This window comes from Malania oleifera, chromosome 8 (assembly GCF_029873635.1).
Source record: "Malania oleifera isolate guangnan ecotype guangnan chromosome 8, ASM2987363v1, whole genome shotgun sequence".
NCBI lineage: Eukaryota > Viridiplantae > Streptophyta > Magnoliopsida > Santalales > Ximeniaceae > Malania > Malania oleifera.
The window spans coordinates 22,108,341-22,128,748 of NC_080424.1; the positions used below are offsets into that span (position 1 = coordinate 22,108,341).

General features: G+C 36.4%; 1 protein-coding gene across 3 annotated transcripts in view; it reads left to right on the forward strand.

Moving 5' to 3' along the window:
* The window catches only part of LOC131162301 (DEAD-box ATP-dependent RNA helicase FANCM), a 98,196-nt gene that overhangs the window by 44,574 nt on the left and 33,214 nt on the right, over positions 1-20,408 (forward strand). The window contains exons 14-21 of one of the 3 annotated variants that reach the window (XM_058118620.1): positions 4,143-4,192; positions 4,258-4,423; positions 8,903-9,048; positions 9,120-9,455; positions 9,545-9,611; positions 13,680-14,351; positions 14,477-14,959; positions 15,183-15,234. In XM_058118620.1, the coding sequence (XP_057974603.1) occupies positions 4,143-4,192; positions 4,258-4,423; positions 8,903-9,048; positions 9,120-9,455; positions 9,545-9,611; positions 13,680-14,351; positions 14,477-14,959; positions 15,183-15,234 (1,972 nt within the window). The remainder of the gene's footprint in view (positions 1-4,142; positions 4,193-4,257; positions 4,424-8,902; positions 9,049-9,119; positions 9,456-9,544; positions 9,612-13,679; positions 14,352-14,476; positions 14,960-15,182; positions 15,235-20,408) is intronic. The other 2 variants (XM_058118622.1, XM_058118621.1) reach the window with 2 other exon arrangements.

Sequence of the window (20,408 nt, forward strand, 5' to 3'; positions counted from 1 at the left end):
GTGCAGAAATGACATTACAACATCTCAATACAAAATCTCATTGTACTTCAATGTGCCTTCTATTATGGAATACTGGACTGGTAGCAAGGAAAATTGCACCCTCATTATCACAAAACATGATCATTTGCTGATTACAGGAAACACCAAATTCCTGCATTAAGCTTTTCAACAGCATCTACTCAAATGCAATAAGCACCATATGCCTATACTCTTGAATTTTACATTTGCGCGACCATGTTTTGTTTCTTTCTTTTCCACTTAATATTGCCTCCTAGGAATGTACAATACCTAGTAGTTCTCCCTCAGATTCATAGGTTGCCACGTCAGCATCTGAGTAACAACAATCTTGAGATGTCCTAGTGGTTTATAGACTAATTCCTTACCTTAGGCACTCTTAATCTCTTATGATGCCTGAAAATTCTATTAAATACCTCCCAGAGTACTAGTTTTGGCTTTTTCACAGACCAGCTTACACCGAAAGTAGACATGATGTCCAGCCTTGTAACTGTTAAGTAGATGGGCTTAGCAAACCGTTGCCTGTACTTTTTTGGGATTCTCAAATTCTATACCATCCATGGCTTCAGTCTTCATGTTCAGCATTCACTTTTCTAGGTGTTTCAATTGGTTTGGCCCCCCAAGACTACTGGTCTCTGAGAGTAGATCTGTCACATTCTTTCTTTTAGATAAGGCAAATTCCTTTACTTCTAGCTATTTCAATGCCAAGAAAACATTGTAGCTCTTCCAAATCCTTTGTTTGAAAGTATTTTCTTTATACAATTTTACTGATTCAATTTCATCGACATCATCACCCGAAATAATAATGTCATCAACATAAAGCAGTCAAAATCTTTACTCTGGAGACATCTCCGAACAAATATAGAAGGGTCAGCATGTGACCTGGAAAATCTATAGGAGATAACGACATGGCTGTACTTTTCAAACCAAGCATGCATAGATTGCTTAATGCATAAATAGCCTTATTTTTTTTTTATTTTTTTCAATCTGTAAACTTTCCTGTCATTTTTCTGTGCAAAAAACCCTGGTGGCTGCTCCTTAAAGACCTCCTCCTCCAAGTCATCACACAATGGCATTCGGCACATCAAATAGTAGAGGTAAGAACTTGAACTGAGTGTAATCGAGCAACTGGAAAAATGTTCCAAAGTAGTCGATGCTTAGTGTAGCGCTTAGCCACGAGTCTAGCTTTGAGCTTCTCATTTGTGCTGTCTGGCTGATATTTTACTGTATACATGCACCAACATCCAACCACATATTTACCTGGAGGTCATTGACTATTTCCCAAGTACCATGACTACACAAAGCTTCCATTCAAGATTCCTTAATAATATTTAGGGATGACAATAGAAGGAAAAGCAGTGGAAAAGGAATGATGTGTAGGAGACATATGAACCAACGAAAGGAAATTAGTAAGTGCATACTGTTTGTAATTGTGTTTGAGCTTGCGAAGAGCAAGGAGAAGATAAAAATGGGAGTACACACAGCTCAAAGGAGGTGAATCTTGAAAAGAAGTGGATGATTATTTAGTAGGAGGAGCTAATAGAGGTACCGTCTTACATGTTCTCTGTTGCTGCTGATATACTGTAGCGGTTTGGAAGGAAATACTTCACTAGGGGAACATGAGGTAGAAGATACAGGAGAGGAGAGGGGCGTATCTATAGAAAGTAGAAGTGGCACAGAGAAATCATGAGCTGTAGAACATATTAGGAGCAATCGCAGATCCTTCTGGTATATCATTTGGTGTGTTTTCAAAAAAAAAAAAGGTACCACCATTGAAGAGTTTGGAGCCGCTTTGAGTACAGGAATATCACAAAATAAGTGCACTTGGTAGCTCTTGGGTATAGTTTATCCAACCCAAAAGAGAAATTCTGAACAAATAAAACACCCTAAATTTATGCAAGGGAACATGAAATAGAGTGAGGTATAGTGTCATCCCAAAACAGCTGAAGACGAGCCATAAATAAGTAACAAGCAAAGATAGCATCAGCTCAAATATTTAGGGAACTGCATGCAAATCATCACTGTATTGGCAATGTCTAGATGTTTATTCTTTCTCTCAGCCTATCTGTTGTACTTTGGAGTATATGGAAATGACATTTAATGAAGGATACCCTCGTCAGAGCAAAATGATGATAAATAACTGTGCATATATTCTAGCGCACCAAATCTCAACACATCAATTCTTGTTAAGTTGAAGTTGTTGAACTTGAAGTCAGGAAGAACTTCTGACCAGTCGTTTAACAACAACCAGGCCACTAGAATCATCATCAAAGGTAACAGATATAAAAAGCCTAAGATACTAGATAGTAGATATGCAACATATATTAGAACGGATTAAAGTTATTTTAGGACTTTGTTTATTGGCACAAGGATAGAACACAGACAAGAGATGTTTACCCAGCTCAGAAGCCTGCATTGAAAAAATGAAGCAGGAGGAATAGAAGGAATAATCTGATGTATCTTTGGAGGGGTTGAGTGAACCAAATAAGCATGCCATTGCAAAGGAGACACTGAAGAAGTGCATTTGGTTTATTTGGTGGTCTATCCAAGTAGTAGTGACCATGCAGTTCATGACTGCCACCAATCATCATATTCATCTGAAAAACACAATTGGATGGAAAGAATGTAATAGAGCAATTGGGGGACTTAGTTAATTATTTGATAGCAAATTAACGGGAAAATTTGGTGCATACAAAACAGAAAATAACGAAATATTAGGAGTAGGAGAAATGTTAACTTCTCTGTGTACGTGAGAGATTGTACTATTACCAAGAATAATAGAAGGATACTTCGAGGGATTATGCAAATTGGATAAACAAGACAACTCACCTGCCATATGATCAGAGGCACCAGAAACAAGTGGCAAGTTGGAACTAGGGTTAGAGGCAATAAGTTGGGCTTACCTGTAGGAGCTAGAGTAGCCGTATTGCTGCGTGTCTGGGTCATATTGTACATGGCTGCTGCCTTTGCTCAACCAGTTTCAAGTAGACTAAATAACGCTTCAATTAGAAACAAAAATTTAGTTGATGTTAGAATGTTAGATACTGTAGGAGGCATTCACCTAAAGTAATTGGACTCAGGTACTGTTGAAAAGAATTGGCTACTCTGAAACTTTCTAAATATAGACTCTGCAGATTGACAGGAAATATTTTTATATGGCTGACATCACTCAGAAGAAATTAAAGCTTCATTTTTGATTTTTTGATTTTTATTTTTTTTTGTAGGTAAGAAGGATATTAGGGGTTCAGGATTTGATTTATGTTCATATTTGGAATTGTGTTTAGTGAGCAGAAAGAACACCTCTAGTTTTATTTCAGAATAGATAGGTTGGATCGATTAATAAAATAGAATTCTTTGCAGATTTTAATTCCCAATTCTCTCTTCCTTGTTTATTCTCTTCTTCTTGTCTGCTTGTCTCCTTTCCTGAAGTCTTTTGGTCCTCTTCCCTTTCTTCTCTCTCTCTCTCTCTCTCTCTATATATATATATATATATTCTCTTTTTTTGGGTCTAATTATCCTCAAGTGTTTTGTCCCACATCAATGTGATTCACCACTTGTCATCAAGTCATATATTTTCTTGAAGTTGATCTCCCTAGTACCTATTATGATGTTAGATTGGAAAACTGTTGGTTGGTTTTGCTTTGCTGGTTAACTTAGAAAAATGTTTTGAAGCCTACTCCTCTTGACCTGTTTGGTGTCTTTTGAAGAAATTTCGAGTTTTGTTTTAGATTTTCAGTTATTACTCCTGAAAATAGAATAATAGGAGATCCTCTGTTCTGTGTTTAGCACTTAATTTCATCAAATAAGGACTGTATCTCTATTGTTATTGATTGGGAGCAGAAATTTTCTTGATTTACTCCCCTTCTTTCTTTGTTGCTGTATGTATTTAGTTGCTTAAAGAGAATAAATTGATCCAGGTGGTTGGTTGGTCAAGTATTTCAAAATTTAAAATTTACCATAAAATTGAGATATTACTGGAAATTCTTGTATTCTAGGATGATTTTGTGCTTCAATTGCACTTCTTGTATATAATTTTTTTTTCCTAAAATTACATTAGCATCACTGGGCATTCATTTAATATGTTGAGTAATTATTTGTTAATATTTATTGATTACATCCTTCTATAGGAAAAACTTTGAAAGGACAATCGCAAAAGGTTCAACAAGCTGTCCTGGAGGTAATTAGCTTACTCATTGATCCTTTGCTTATGTTATTGCATGTGCTTACTTCATTCTTCTTCAGAAATTTCGAGCCGGGGGATACAATGTCATTGTTGCCACATCGATAGGTGAAGAAGGCCTGGATATCATGGAGGTTGATCTTGTAATATGCTTTGATGCTAATGTCTCCCCTTTGAGAATGATTCAGCGGATGGGAAGGACGGGAAGGAAACATGATGGACAAGTTGATATCCTTATCTCAGCTATTCTATTTTTTGTATTTAAATGTCAAATTGATTCATAGTTTCCAAACATGGGCTAGATTGGCCAGTCCAAGTGGGTTTGGCTAAATTTGGTCTGACAATGAGTCCAAGTTGTACACTAAAAACGAATTAATGTTAACTGAGGTGAACTTGGCAATTTGGTCTAACTTGGCCAGGTTAAACTGCCTCTTACCCGAAAAAGATATTTGAATAAAGGTACATCAAATTCAACCTTCAGCCTCTCCAGGACATTAGGAATTACTGGCTGTGCCAACACTAATTTTTGTTTAAATATTGAAAAAATAGGGTATGTAGGCAACCTACTTTATGTCTGGGTAGAGAAACATACTGGTGATTCACAAGGGCCACTGCATTGCCTTGGCAAAGGCACAAGATAAATTTCAAGAAAAAAGAAAAATAACAAATAAAGCACTCAAAAGGCAAGGAATTTATGTTTTCGGGTCTTGGCCTACATCCATAATTGGCAAGAGCAAACCAACTATCGAACTGAAGAGAAATACAACAGAGAGTGTGATTAATATGACAGAGTTGGAGTCTTCACTCCCCACAAGTTGTGAAAACGCACAAACCCTTTCTAAATCAAGAAAAGAAAAGTATAGGAGGCTATTACTTATTGGCTTGATTGCACACTCCACACACCCACCTCCCTTGGTCCCTTTTATAGACCGAACATATATAATGCTCAACTGTCCATTTAATGACCATGCAATATGATCTATGCATTTTGCCCAAAGCCAATGGATGGCTTTGAAAATAGCGTTACCCTCTTGGGGAGATGGCCATTTACATTGTCATGTGGGAAGGAGGCTTGAAAGTATCATGTACCAACATGCAATGGGTTTGGTTGCTGTCGTCTTGTTCTTCAAGATATATTCTTATTGCTTGGGATATGAGATTCACTTATTAGGTGGATTCTCTTGGAGGGTCTTTTATTTTGTTTGTTCTTTTAGATATTAGAGGTGGAGGAGAGTGGTGGTTTACTTATGTTTATGGACCTAATTCTCATTCCTTAGACCTTTTTAATATGATCTTGGGGGCTTCCTTGGGTTCTATAGTTTGTGTTGGTGCTTGGAAGGTGATTTTAATGTCTCTGGTACAGGTTAGTGGGATCTTGAGTCACAGCTAGTATGAGGGGTTTTGAGATTTTATTTGAGATTGTGATTTGGGAGATATTCCTTTCTCTGATGCTCAATTTACTTGGTATGTTTCAGGGAAGAGGCAGGTGGCATGCCTTATTGATAGTTTCTTTTTAGTATAGAGTAGGTGGATTTGTTTCCTTCTTTAATTTCATATTTTCTTGCTAGACCAGTCTCTATTCATTTCCTCATTGCGCTAAGAGCTAAATTAGGTGAATGGGGCGTAGCCCATTTCATTTTGAAAATATGTGGTTAAGTTGCCATGATTTTGATAGGCTATTGTCTGGTTGGTAGATTGTCATTTTCAGGGTTGGTTGGATTTTGTTTTTGTGAAGAAGTCAAATTTTTTAAAAGATAAGCGTAAGGTGTGGAATGGGGCTGTGTTTGGAGATTTGAGAGTAATGACATTTTGATGCAGATTGGGGTATTATGGGAGGAGATTACTTGGAGGCAAAATTCAAAGATAATGCATAAGGGAAATTGTGGTACCTTTCTTTTACACCAGGTAGCAAGTGGGAGTTGTAATATGATTAAGGAATTAAGGGTGGGTGGTGGGTATATAGCTCATCATTTAGGTGCTATTGCAAAGTTACTCAGTTTTATAAGGTTTTGTTTTCTAAGAAAAATGAGTTAAGGCTGATGATTGGTAAACTGGCTTAAAATCATGTTTCTAGGGAGCAAAGCTTTTGATTAGAGAGGAAATTTATAATGATGACGTGAAGGAAGCAATGTTTGGTATGAAGGGGGATGAAGCGGCTGCTATGGATGGATTTACTATTGTCCTCTTTCATCATTGTTGAGATATTGTGAAGGATGATTTTTTGAATGCTGGTAATGATTTTCATGCTACTGGGTTTCATAGGAAATATTATTATTTGTATTTCTCACCCTTGTGCCTAGGAAAGATTGTTCTTTACATGTTATGGATTTTTGGCTTATTAGTTTGGTAGCAAATGTGTCTAAGATTTGACAAAGATGTTATGTAGAAGATTGCATGCTGTGCTGAGTTCTGCTGTTTCTCCTTCCTAGCCAGTGGTTGTAGTAAGTAGGTACATTTTTTAATGCTGACTTGGTTGTGCATGAAGTTGTAGAGGATCCTAGGAGAAGGAAGTGGATTAGGGGTTGTTTTTCTTGTTTTCAGCTTTGAGGGGTTTAAGTCAAGGTCACCCCTTCCCCCTTTCTTGTTCGCCTCAATGGTTGATATTCTAAGTAGAATGCTTTATGCATATAAGATTTGGCTTGTTTGGAGGGGAACAGTGTAGGTAAGGAAGAGGTTGCTGCTTCCCATCTTCAGTTTGATGATGATACTGTTCTTTTTCCAAAATGTGGCTTAGGTAGATTTAAGAATGTCTTAAACTATTTTACAAAATGTTGAGGCTGTTTTTGGTTTTAGGATTAATTTCTTATCTAGTTGAAGTGGTTTGAATTTGAGTGGAAGATTCTCATTATGCTCCTTTAGCTGATTGTAAAGTTCAAGAGTGGCATTTGACAGGGATTTACATTGGGAGGCAATCCTTATGCTGCTTCTTTTTGATGTTGTGTTATTAAGCAAGTTGCTCAGAGGTTGGAAGAGTGGAATCTTATATTTTTTTCTATGTGGCCGTATTATTTCTGAAAAATGACTTATTTCTCATTACTCTATGGCCACCATTGAAGAATACAAAGTGTTAGAAAGGACAGAAACTATGATTCTGACAGTCAATCTGTGTTAATAAGCAAACTCAATCGCATTCCAACAGTGATTCCGTTCCTGCCTTGATTCCATTCCTACCTGAATTTCTTTTCTACTTCAATTCCATTCCGTGAACCAAACAGGGGGTTGGTTTCTACTGATCTGTCTAGTATTTCTATTTTATTTTATTTTTTTATGAATTTGGTCATTGTGGTTGAGGGTAGGAAGGATCATCTAGTGGGTTGGGAGGTTGTGAGGGAGCCTAAATATGAAGGAGGATTGAGGATAGGCTACTTACCGTACTCACATTTCTTTCGAGGGGAAGAAGCTGTGAGTTTTTTAGAAGTTGAATCCCTTTCACAGTAATCAAGAGCAAATATGAGCTCCGTAGAAATGTTTGGGAGGCTAAGGTGAAGGAAAATGTTTCTTATGTTTATCCTGGGAATTATATTTCTCAAGTATATCCTTATTTTATTTCTTTGATCCGGTATATGATAGGGGATGGTTTTAGAATTTGGTTTTGTGAGGATTTGTGAATAGGTGAGTTTCTCTCACTTTTGGCTTGAACTTATTCCCTACACACGCACTTTACATGGCCATGAGACAACTCTCCCTTTTATAGACCCAGCCTACCCGATGGTCAACCTCCCATGTAAGGATCCCCGCAATACAACTTACAGGATTTGACCAAAATCATGACATGTATTTGAAAATAGCCTTCGCACTTGGAAAATAGCCAGGCAAGTTGGTATAGGAAGGAGCCTCAAAACTATCATTAATATGCATTACAACCTCGCTAACAAACCTATGCAAGTTAACAATGCAGCATTTAGCCTTGGAATAGACCCATGGATGGAGCCTGGAAAAACCTTGGGAAGATACTTCCAACCATGCTTTAAAACAATACATGCATGTCCTCAATCTTCAGCATGCAACAGGGTGCATTTTTGCTAACAATTCTATGCAAGTCAACAGTGCGGCATTTGGCCTTGGAATGACCCATGGATGGAGCCTAGCAAAACCTTGGGAAGATACTTCCGACAATACCATGCATGCCCTCAATCTTCAGCATGCAGCAGGGTGCATTTTCAAACCTTCTTTTTCTTCATCATCATCATCATCATCATCATTATTATTATTATGATTATTATTATGATTTTGAGTTAAGACCAATTGGGCATATATACAAATAAATGAAACAAACTTTTTCCCTTTTAACTAAAGTTTTTATAACTGAATAAGAGCTTCTGTCTCACTGCCTTCTTATATTTGTTGGCCTTGTAAGTCGTAAAAATATTTATAACAGTAAGTTTCAATAATATTTCAGAAATAATAGGGAAGGTGGTAAAAAATGGTTTTAGTTGTTGCTATTAGGTGTTTTCTGCTATAATTTGTGTGTTTTTGTGTGTGTGTGAGGGTGATGCTGACAGACAAGGCACCATTTTGGCCTGCTGGTCCAGCTAGCCAAGTGGCTTTACTAGGTTGTTAATCGACGTGGGTTTGATTCATATGATTATATACCCAGATTTCCTACTTCTATTTGCAGTTGCACCTTTTTTAGGTTCTTGAGTATTAGACTTTTCTTTTGGAAGTTCTTTGCGCTTATTCTGATTTTTCCTTGACAAGTTGTTTTACTAGTTTTGGCTTGTGAGGGATCAGAGTTGAAGGGTTACATGCGAAAGCAAGCAAACAGCAGGGCTGTAAGAAAACATATGCGTAATGGAGGGATGAATAGCTTCAATTTCCATCCTAGTCCGAGGATGGTAAGGTCTATCAGAGAGGTCTGTCCAGTACATCCTTCAATTTTCCTGTAACTTTTCTTACCATTATATTCTCTTTTGTTTATCAATAGATTCCACATATTTTCAAACCAGAAGTTCAGTTTGTTGAGATGTCAATTGAGCAGTTTGTTCCTCGTAGACGGAAAATTAAGGATGATCACCCTTCTGAAACACCTATATTTGAAGATAAACTAACTGGTGCAGAGACTGAATTGCTTTCAAAGTATTTCCCCCCTACCAGAGAGAGTTCTTGGAGGCCATCTCTTATTGCCTTTCCACACTTTCAGGTGTTTCCCTCTAGAGTGCATCAAGTAATGCACTCCTTGAGAACAGGGATTCTTATTGATGTTATGCAACATTTGCAAGGATTATCATTTGGCCAAGATACTAAATCTTTCCCGTTTGAGGTTTGTTTCAAATTATTTTGTGCTACAGTTGCTTCGTCTTTTTATGTTGATTTATAGTTTCTAATGTAACTCATCTCCAACAAATCTAGGATGAAGCATCTTCATTCCAGTGCTTGGGAGTTGAAATTGTTGACAAACAAGACAATAGCAGAGAGGGTAATGTACTAATGAGCTCATCAACTTGTCAAAAAAATTGGCATAACCAAAAATATGAGTGTTCATAAATCTTTATTAGTGGTTTTTCCTTTTTTATTTGGGTCTAGAGATTTTTGCATTCTTTTTACATGAGCAATAAATAAATAAATAATGTGTGTGAGACTGTGAGTTAGGAGAGAATACGTTATTTTAGTAATTAGTTGATGTGAGTGGACGCATTTTGTGCTTCATTTGTTTTTTAAATTAAAATTTTTATTCTTTATTATTAATATATAAGAGGGCAGACTTGGGCTGTACACATGCTCCAGGACATTGCTAACTGGTCCTTCTCCCTCTTCTATTCTTCTCTTGTTCTTGTCTCCATCTCTTTGATCCTTAGTGCTCCATTTTCTTCATTGAATCTTTGATTTATTTCAGTTTTACAACATTGTGTAAGAGCACTAAACTTCTCTGAATCTGATTACACTAACGTATTTAAAGCCCTTATACTTATCTGTCCTTTTCTCTCCCTTGTCGACTTCTAAAGTAGAGATATTTTAAAGAGTTTTGTATCCTCTTCTCTTTGCTAGGAGCCACTTTTGTGGGTGTTGTGTGGCTCATTGAAATTTGCTAATGTAAAGATAGCAATCTACTATTTCTGGTGGGCCTGTTGCTGCTGTGGTTCCTCTGAATAGTTATCACAAGCTGGACTCTTCACACCTTTTGAAGGGCTGTGCTGCACTAGTTGTAGCACACTTGCTTAACTAGTCAGGAAAAGGTAAACCACAATTTCCCCACATTAGCAAATTCACATCCATTGAATACAAACTTAGCAGAAGCACTAAACAAGCATGTTCATAAACATGAGTCACATGGTCATTGTTCACACTTCTGTGGGCAATGTGTGTTTAGCAGGGAAGGCAAGTAGGCTAAACTCATTTACAATGGTGAGTGAGTTTACAATGATTGATAAACACTGACCCTCCCCTGAAGAACTTTCTATGCTATTCTCACTCTGTTACTAGGAAACATCAAATTGACTGATGATTCATATTCACTATATTCACTAAAGCATTATCCTACAATAATAAAACCTACACTAATTTATCATGCACACAAGCAAGCATATTGCTGTCTACAGGCTTGACTCCTGACACTAGTGGTCAAGTAATGATTCTGTGATGATGTTGTGATTGCTGTTTCCATGCTTGCATATGCTTCTAGCTGCTGCCAGGTTTTATATTGAGTGCCTGTACTACTTTTTTAGTGCCTCTAGTGCTTTTTGTGGTCTGCTGTATTCTGTGTGGTTAGAATGTGTCTGCTCTCTTATGTGTGGTCAAAGCCAGTTCAGCAAGATAATGAGACCATTTATGTTTATGATTCCTCCTAGGATTCTGTGATTCCAGCTCCGTGGTCATGGCTGCCTCTTGAAGTTCTGGACCTTTGAAGTTTTGGAGTGCTGTCTTGTGCTGGTGTGTGTTGCCCGATTCTGCATTATTTCTGGGCTGTTCTGATTGTGATGTGCTAGGGGTGGTCCAAATGGCTTATATACTTAGAGCTTTAGCTGATACTGTTTACCTTCAAATCATAGCAGTCAAACTGGTTGGATCCTCCAACTACTTGTGGTCTTAGACAGTGAGGATTATAGCACTCTCAAGGTTAATATCTGTATGTTAACTCAAACAGAAAGTTCAAGTATCTGTTGCATTCTTCACCATTACTCAAACCTAAGGATCATGAATATTGAATGAAACAAAATGATATATTACTTGTATGATTATGGAACAACATGGATCTGCAAATTGCTGTGAACATGATGTTTCATAGAGTAGCAAAATCCATTTAGGGTGGTCTTTGTGAAAGCTTCTCACAAGATAAAAACCAAACTTGTGTTTTTAACATGTGAAAGTATTTTTGAAATATGACCAAGAAGGTATACCCATCAATGAGTATTATGGCACTCTCAAGGGTAATGGGGGAGGTGTTCCATATCTATCAATGAGTTAGTTCTCATAGTTGAGATGATAAAAAGGTAATGAATAGTCTTTGGCTACCAAGTTTTTGTTTGGGTTGAGTCTTGAACTTCAATCCAGTCGTGATTAGATTTTTTCCGATGAACCCATACTATCCATGAATGAGGCATATGCTAGAATCAATGTATGACCAAAGAAGGCTCTCAGTCTTCTTCTCGAAGCTTCTTCTTGTGGTATTTTAGCGATAGTTGGGATTGCCTCTTATCATGGTAAGGGAAGTGTTGGAGGATGGGGATAAGGTTTGAATGGTGGTTATGGCAGAGGTAATGTATCAGGACAAGGAGTTTGTTATGGCCATTATTGCATTTATGCACATCGTGGCTGGACAATTATACTATTTGAGTTCCATTGGGATCGCCCTGGATAATCGAATTAGGCCAATGAGTCTTTTGTTTTTGTAAGATAAGTTTGGCGCTGAAGGCGATTCTATGTCAAGACTTGATGTGCACTAGCTACAAGACTAGGGAGTTGAATGCAACATCTATTGTGTCTTGGTGAGGACTATAACAATCTTGTTTGCATGGTTCAATAACACCTAACTTAGTTTGGTACATCTAGTGCTTTTGCATCTGATTCGCAGAATTGCCTCTTCATCCTCCTCAATCTAAGTTATTCGTTTTGGTTTCTCCTCCAAGGTAGTCCTAATTTATTTGTCTTTTAAACTCTTTATCGACACACTAAGGTTACTGTTGTTCTTTCATTTCCCTATATTCCTTTTTCTTCCGTTTCATATGTGCCTTAATTTTCCTTGGACTTGTTATTCGTTTGACTACATCTCATAATTGCTTTTTAACCTTTTTTCCTTCTCATTTTTTCTATTTAGAACCTCTACAAAAAGAAAAGGGTTGGTGGAGGGCTTGTACTATTTTGATGGTGGGGGTATTAGATCTAGTTCTTGTGATGTGGATTCTTTGATTTCTACTCGTGATGTTTCTCTTGACTAGTGGCATGCTCATTTGGGTCATCCATCCCTTCAAAAATTGCTTTTATCAATATTTTGGGTTTGTATAGGGTGAAGAAAATAAAAGGAAACACGTTTCATGAATGATCAGTGGATGCTTAAGCAACTTAAGAAAAGGCTAAGGGGTAGGGAACCCCTTTAGCCAACCCTGATTCTAGCCTGCCAAGTCAAACTCTCTAGAACAAACAAAGACAAGGATTGGTAGAGACCCCACAACGTGTCCCTATGTCCAATCCTGGCACACTGCCAATCTTGACCACCCTCAAGGATGCCAATTGAATATAATCAATATTTAATTTAATTATTATGCACATGCAAAGTTATTCTTGGTCATGAATTTCGTAATCTAGAACATAATGGTAATTTTATGCATTTACAGTTAGTAAAAAGAAAGTGATCAAGCAGACTCGCTACTGATCTTTCCCCACCTACTGACCAAGTGAACATATCATTATGCAATGGAATATCTCTCAGGCCACACTCCGTAATGAAATTATCAAAAGAGTGATGCTAGAAGAAAATCTCCCACCTCCTTTTTTCCTGACAGAAACCTAGATATGCTAAAAGTTCAAACCCACTAGCCATCTAGGATAACACAACCCATAAACAGTCCCAAACTCCTCCCAAAACTGGGACCTAAAGGTAGGCCTAGAAGGACCATAGACTGCTGTCCTCTCTCTATGCCTCCAACAAAACAGACAAGGGAAAAAAGCCCCTAATAAAGTCCACTCTAGCTGCCACCTGATAGTCCCATACCACCAAAATACCTCCCAATGTGCTTTTGGAACAGCATTCCCCAATTGTTTAATTTATTCCAGTTTTTGCTTGCTGGTTTAAAATTGATGTTTGTTGTTTGTTATTTTTTATTTTTTGGCTGGGTGGTTGAAATTGATGTTGATTGAACATTTGAACCAAAATTGAAACTGAAATGTGCTGTGTACCAACTCTGATCCAGAATGATGCATCTTGCCTTTTATGTTCTAAATGGACAAAGTATGTATTTTTTACATTATGGATATTATTTTATCATTAAATTTCAAGCTACAGATTTTCAAATGTTGTTAATTTGTCATATAATATCAACTGTTTTTGCAGCTTCACTTCGAGTTGACGGTCTCTCGAGAGTGCAATCACAAATAAATGTATTAGATTCTGAAGGATCACAAAGAAATGTATTAGATTCTGAAGTATCACCTTCAGGGATCCCAAGAACTAATAGTATGTCTGATATTGGAGACCAAGCCCCTCCTTTGCATTCATACCTTTTTGGCTCAGATTTTGTTGCTGTTGATGCTCTTGGAAAAGTCCTAATTTTATCTGTCCCTGTGCTTCCCTTCAAAGAAATTTCACATACTAAATGTGCAAGTGCAAGCATTACAGTGGCACTAAATTATTCGAAGCAAGATTCTTGCCAATTTGAGAGAGGAAAATATGAAGAGCCAAACATCGAAGAAACAACTGTTGCAGAGCTGCCTTCTCCTACCATATCATACAGAAAGAATGGGACCCTGCAAATACCTGGATCAAGTAACTCTGATGCTCAGCAAGGCAGAATGCCAGATGTAATTGAAAATGGGAAGCCTCAAATGAAGAAAACTCCCTCAAATGAAGGACATAGTGAACATGAGAAGTCTGATGCCGTGGAAAACAAAACACCAATATTGCTACCTGAGAAATGCTGCAATGATTTTGAAGATAGTGAGCTTAGTCCTCGATTAAGTAACTTGATGAAAAATGGTGTCATTCCAGAGTCTCCAATTGATGATGGTCAGTATTCTTTCTAACAAGATAATGCTTGAATGTTTCTTTAAGCTTGGAGTAGGAGACCTTTGTGCTGATAGAAATAATATATGCGGGTAAATATTCCATGCTGAAATGTTTGGCTTTTGCAGGGTCAACTGCCAAAGAGAGAAATGAATTTCTGGTTCCAGAGCTTGTTTCTCCGGCCAAATTGCAGGCGGAGCTGCTAATGAAGTCTCCCAGTTCAGATAAGAATAAAGATGCCATTGAGGAGAGTAATGGCAGAGTGAGGGATGTCTATGGTTCTATTAGCCAAGAAATTCACACTCCTTTGCTCAAGGTGAACAGTAGTGCCAATGCAAGGGGATGTGTGTTGACTTTTCCTATCGATGATGAAATTCAAACCCCTTTGGCAAATCTCACAAATAGTAGCTGTAGCAAAGATTGGCGTTTGAGTTCTGGAGACAACTCTGAAAGTGTCAACCAGGTACGCAAGTTTAAAAGGTTGCGCAAGCATGAAGATTCTGAAAAAAGGAATCTTTTGGAAAGTATGAAAGAAAATTCAGTTGTCCCTATGGAAACACTTGCTAAATCTCTTGCTCGTTTCACTCATATCTCAAAAAAGCATACCAGAGGTAACTTTAATTTTGTCTGTCTACATGTTCATCTCAAGTGCTATAGCCTGATTGTTACACCTGGAACTCCTAATTCTTGAACAATTTTAGTTCTTTTCTTTTTTTGAGATTCTATTGTGGCTTGCAGTGCAAGAGGTTGCAAGTTGTATGCGGATCATTTTTTTTTTCGTTTTTTTACTGCTGAACTCTTTATAAGTACTGCAAATCTGCTGTTTTCATCTAGGTAAAACGAAGCCAGTTGACACTGTCAGTGCCTTCATTGAAGAGGAAGCTGAGTAAGTCCTTGCTTGGGTAATTAGCAATTGATTGCATGCTGCCAAACAACATTTATTTCCTCATTTAACAAAGATATGCTTTTGAAATAATAGGTAAAAGATTTGATGTCCATGAACTGAAATGAAAAGCTAAGGAGCTGTTTAGTATCACTGTAGAATATTATGAAACGAAAACAAGAAATGAAAACTAAAAACCAGAAACAGATACTATGGCAACTGTTTCTTTATATTTATAAAATTAGAACAAATTATAAACCTGAATGAAAATGTACTCATCTTTTCCCTTCGATGAATTCACAATTAATTATCAAACCATTCTTTAATCACCATAAAATTCTTCATAGCAAGTAAATGGTGCCACTGTTAAAGATTAACAAATCACAATTAGAAATAAAATAAAATATGATTCGAATAATGAAAAATAAAATGATACAGATTTAAATATATTTTAATAAGAAACAGGAATTTCTTAATATTTATTTCATTTAATTATTGTATTTTTTCAAAATACTCTTTAGTATTTCAGGAACAATCCTATTGTAAATGAAGGTTGAAAATGTGGAAGTATTTTTGGATGATTTTTATTTTATTTTATTTCCAAATTTTGAGAAATTTTAGGGACATTTTAAATTTAATTTTTTTTATTAAAAATTTGTGTATGCAATGATTTAATATAGGTAAATGAATTTTGGATTTCAAAATATTTTGACAATAGGTTGTCAATGAGTGAAAACCAGAATTTTTTTTAGTTATTGCAACTGTTGCTGAAAATTTACAATATAAACTATAAAGAAAAAAGTGAAAACATATGCATTATCACCACTTGTTTCCCCATTATACTGTGACAAAATAGAAAACAGGAAGCACAACAGATACCAAGCAGCCTCTTATCTTACAAAATAGGATGTAAGACAATGAAATAGTAGTAGCAGTAGTAGTAGTAGTAGTAGTAGTAGTAATGATAATTATTATCATCATTAGGGTATATAACATATTTTTTTCTGCTAAAATTTGTGGCTATTGTCAATTTAGGTACCTTGGTTTTAATTTATTGAACATCAAAAGCCTTTATTTAAGTTTCATTTGGAATGTAGGATTGGATTCAAATGGGATGTTGACTATTGCGTGGCCTTCCCATGTCATTTTCTCCATCTTTTTTGCCTTATGTTGTTTTCTAGTTTTATTAAGAGTTAAAATTTTTAAAATATCTTCCCCAAATTACAAAATCTCTCTCTCTCTCTCTCTTCAGAACTAAATCAGTGTGTGATATATTGGCAAATTCAAAGAGGAGTTTTGCCTGATGTGCATACTGGGCTGAGGGGAACGTTGTTCTCAGGCTTGCTGTGAAGGAAGTTGTTGGTAATAATGATGATTGTAACACTGTTTTGTTTAGTTGCTAGAAAAGAAAAGAAGTATAAAGGAGGAAAGAAGAACCGGAGAAAATAAAAATCAGAGGAAGAGAAGAGATGGACCAGCTGTGGCAGAATGCAGAGGATCACCCTTCTCAGACTGTTCTTTTTTTTTTGTAAAACTCACTTTTTTTTTTTTTTGGATGTAATCTACAAAGAACAAAAAGAAACAGGAGGATGAGGAACAGGCAGACATTAAATCAGACAAAGCTGTGGCCTACAGCTGCTGTTTATGCTGCATTCTTTTGTTGCCTTTTGGATGTCACCCCTCTTTCCTTTGGATTGGCTGCTGACATTGGTGCTACTACTGTGTTGGTTCCAAGAATTCCACAATTGCCACAAAGGAGCTGGCCTGCCAGTGTCTCAATCTGTTGATATGACCAACCTTGCGTGTTGATCCAAGTTTATGGGCAATGGGGTTGGGAGAACAGGATGGCAATTGAGTGGTCAATTCATAGGCTTGACAAATAAGTTGAGGATAAAAAGAAAAAAATGGTGGAATATTGGATATAAAGCTACACATTTTGAGGGTTTGAGGAGGTTGTTTTGAGGAAGGAGATTAGTAGGAGACAAAAAACTAAATTAAATTGAGTGTGGAAAGGGGATTGTAACACTAGTATTTTTTATAGGTTGGCTAATGCTAGGAGAAAAAATTTTTTTAGAGTCAGAGGTTGAGGGGGGCCATATTGTTAAGCATCATATGGTTATTAAGGAGATAACTCTGGCATTTTATAGGTTTGTTTATGTGGATGTAAATGATAGACATATGATAGAAGGGTTAGACTGATTTATGAGGATAATGCTTTATGGCTGGAGAAAAGTTTTGAGGAAGTAAGGACAGTGATTTTTTGGGATGGAAGAAGATAAGGTTCCAGGGCCTGATTGGTTTATCATTGACATTTTTTTGGGGTTGCTAGTATTTGATTAACAGTGAACTTATCAAAATTTTCAGTGATTTTTCTGCCAATGATGTCTTAGGGAAGAGCGAGCATGAATCCCATATTTCCTTATCGTGGGGCCAAAGAAGGATCATTCTGGCTAAAGTTTAGGAGTTTAGGCTTATTAGTTTGGTCAGTACTGTTTAAAATTTTAACTAGATGTCTGGCTAATAGGCTTTGCAAAGTGCTGGTAGACCTGATCATAGATGCCACAGTGCTTTCAATGGTGGTGGGCAGATCCTGGGTGCAGCTTTTGTGGCTAATGATGCAGTGGTTAATGTTCAGAAGAAGAGGTTAAAAAATGATCATCTCTTGAGAAAGCTTATGGTTGAGTTTTCTGGAGGTTTGTTGATAGGGTGTTGGATGAGAACAGGCTTGGGAGAATTAAGGTTGCATTTTTCTCTGGTCTTTTTGCCCTTAATTAAATGGGGAACCCTAGTCTTGGTTCAAGGCTTCCAAGCAAGATGGGCGTGGTTATAGACAAGTTGATCCTTTGTCACATTTCCTTTTCACCCTCATTGTGGATGTATTGGCAGAATGCTGGGGAGAGGGGTATATCTGTCACTTACACTTGATTATACCATTCTTTTCATATTTGAGGTTATAAAAGGAGTTTTCTAATGTGTTAGCTATTTCACAAGTCTTTGAGAAGGTTTTTGGTTTAAGAATTAATATCTAAGTGTGGGATTGTGATGCTTAATATTGATTCTAGTGTTCTTTCTCATGGTGCCTTGGTAGCGGGCTGTACTATTTTCGATTGGCCTTTTACTTATCTGTGTATTTTGGGTGGTAGTCCTAATTCCATTTCTTTTTGGGATTGTGGTTGAGAAGATTTCTAGGAGGCTGGACCGGTGGAGGGTTCTTGAACTTCTTTTGTTACTTCAAGAGTTATGGTCACTTGATTCCGTCATGTCTTTTGTTGATTCTCATCTATCATTTTTATCCTCGGTAAGGTTTTTGGTATGTGTATCTCATCAGTTGAAAAAAATATAAGGGATTTTTAATGTTTGGTGTGGCGTTTAGTAAGAGGGATGATTTGGTTTGGTTGGATATGGTACATTTTACAGATTAGTATGGGATTTTAGTTAGAGTGACAGGTGGGATATGGTTTTAGTTATTGGGATCATTTGGATAGATGGGATATGGTTTGTATGTAAGGAGGACAGTGGTGAAACATCTCCGTGGTGGGAAAGTGGTTATGGCGATTTTGTTTAGAATTGCTCTTTGTGGCATTAGGTGATTCTGAATATAGGCTTAAAAAAGAATCAGTTGGATGCTAAAGGTGAGGTGAACGTTAGCCATGCTAGTCCATGGAAATTTAGGGCCTATTTAGTTGTGAAAAACAGTTTTACTTTCCATTTTTATTTTTTCCAAAAATTATAAAAATGCCAGCTTATTTTTTATTTTTCCAAGCTTTATATTAAAAGATAGCAAATAAAGGATTTGTTCAGTTGCGAAATACATTTATTTGTTTTTCATTTCTAGATATCCAAATAATAACAAAATCACACCTTATTTTCCAATTTTCCTAAAAATATTTAAAAAATAAAAATGTAGAAAACAATAAAAGGATTTTTTCCATCTTTCCTTTTCAAATTTAGAAAATTGGAAAGCAAGGCCGCTGTTATGTAATTATTTGAAAAATTGGAGATAGAGAATATAACTATTTTCCACTAGTGAATAGTGTAAATTTTTTTTACTTTTTCCAGTTTCATTATGCAAATGTTGCAAAACTGAAGAATAAGCTGGATGTTTTGTGATTATTTAGAAAATGAAAAATGAAAAAGGAAAACTGTTCTTCATGACTAAACAACCTTATATTCCCAATTTTGCACGTTCTATCTACAGGTGAATATAAAGTTGCTATTGGTGAGAAGATTCAGTTTTTGGAAGATCCTTGGATTTAGGAAGCTCGTTTCTTTTGAACTTTTCCTTATTTGTAACTTTTATCCTATCTTCGTAATGCTCCATTATTGATTTATTTCTTGCTTAATGGGATTTACTTTCTTGAAATCGGTATCATATTTGTAACTTGAATATTGGGACACTTATGGTCTTATTATTTTGATTAATGTACTTCATTCTATTCATCTTACATTCAAGAGGGATATTATATCTTTGATTTTTTTTGGCACTTCTCTTACAAATTATTTTTTCATCATCTTGCTCCTGTGCCTAATATTCGTCCTTTTTTTGACTAGAATCATTCATTTGAAAATCTAAAGTTCCCCCCAAAATCAAGGCATTCATGTGAATTGCAGCCCTTAAGAGCATTAATACAAATTATGTCCTTCAAAGAAGGCCTTATCTCCTGTTGTATGTGTGCTGTGTCATTTAGGTGGTGAGAATGTTTCTCATTTGTTTGTATTTGCATGGTGTTTTCTCTTGAGAAACTTTAAATAAGTCTTTTAGTATATTTTTTGGTATAGAGGGGGCTTATCTTCTGTCTCTGAAGGTTTTGTGTCGGGTTTGGAAAAGGGATTTGGCCAACAACCTAATAGCTTAAGCTTTTAGGTAAAGTGGTAATCTAATATGGTATGAGAGCTGGTTACCAAGAGGTCCTAGGTTCTAGACTTGTTGCCTGTGTTTATTTTGTGGTGTTTAAAAAATTATTGTGTTCCCTGTAATGGGCATTATCTATCATATGTTTATCTCTCCGCAAGCTGTTGGGCTGCACATGCAGGAGAGTGTTAAGGCTTGATATACATTGTTAGCCCACAAAGTAATAGCTTAAGATTTAAGGTTAAGTGGTAATCTAATATAACTACTCTTTAGTCTTCTGGTTTTGTTTTGATTTTTTTTTTCATTTTTTTTTTTTTTTGTAATT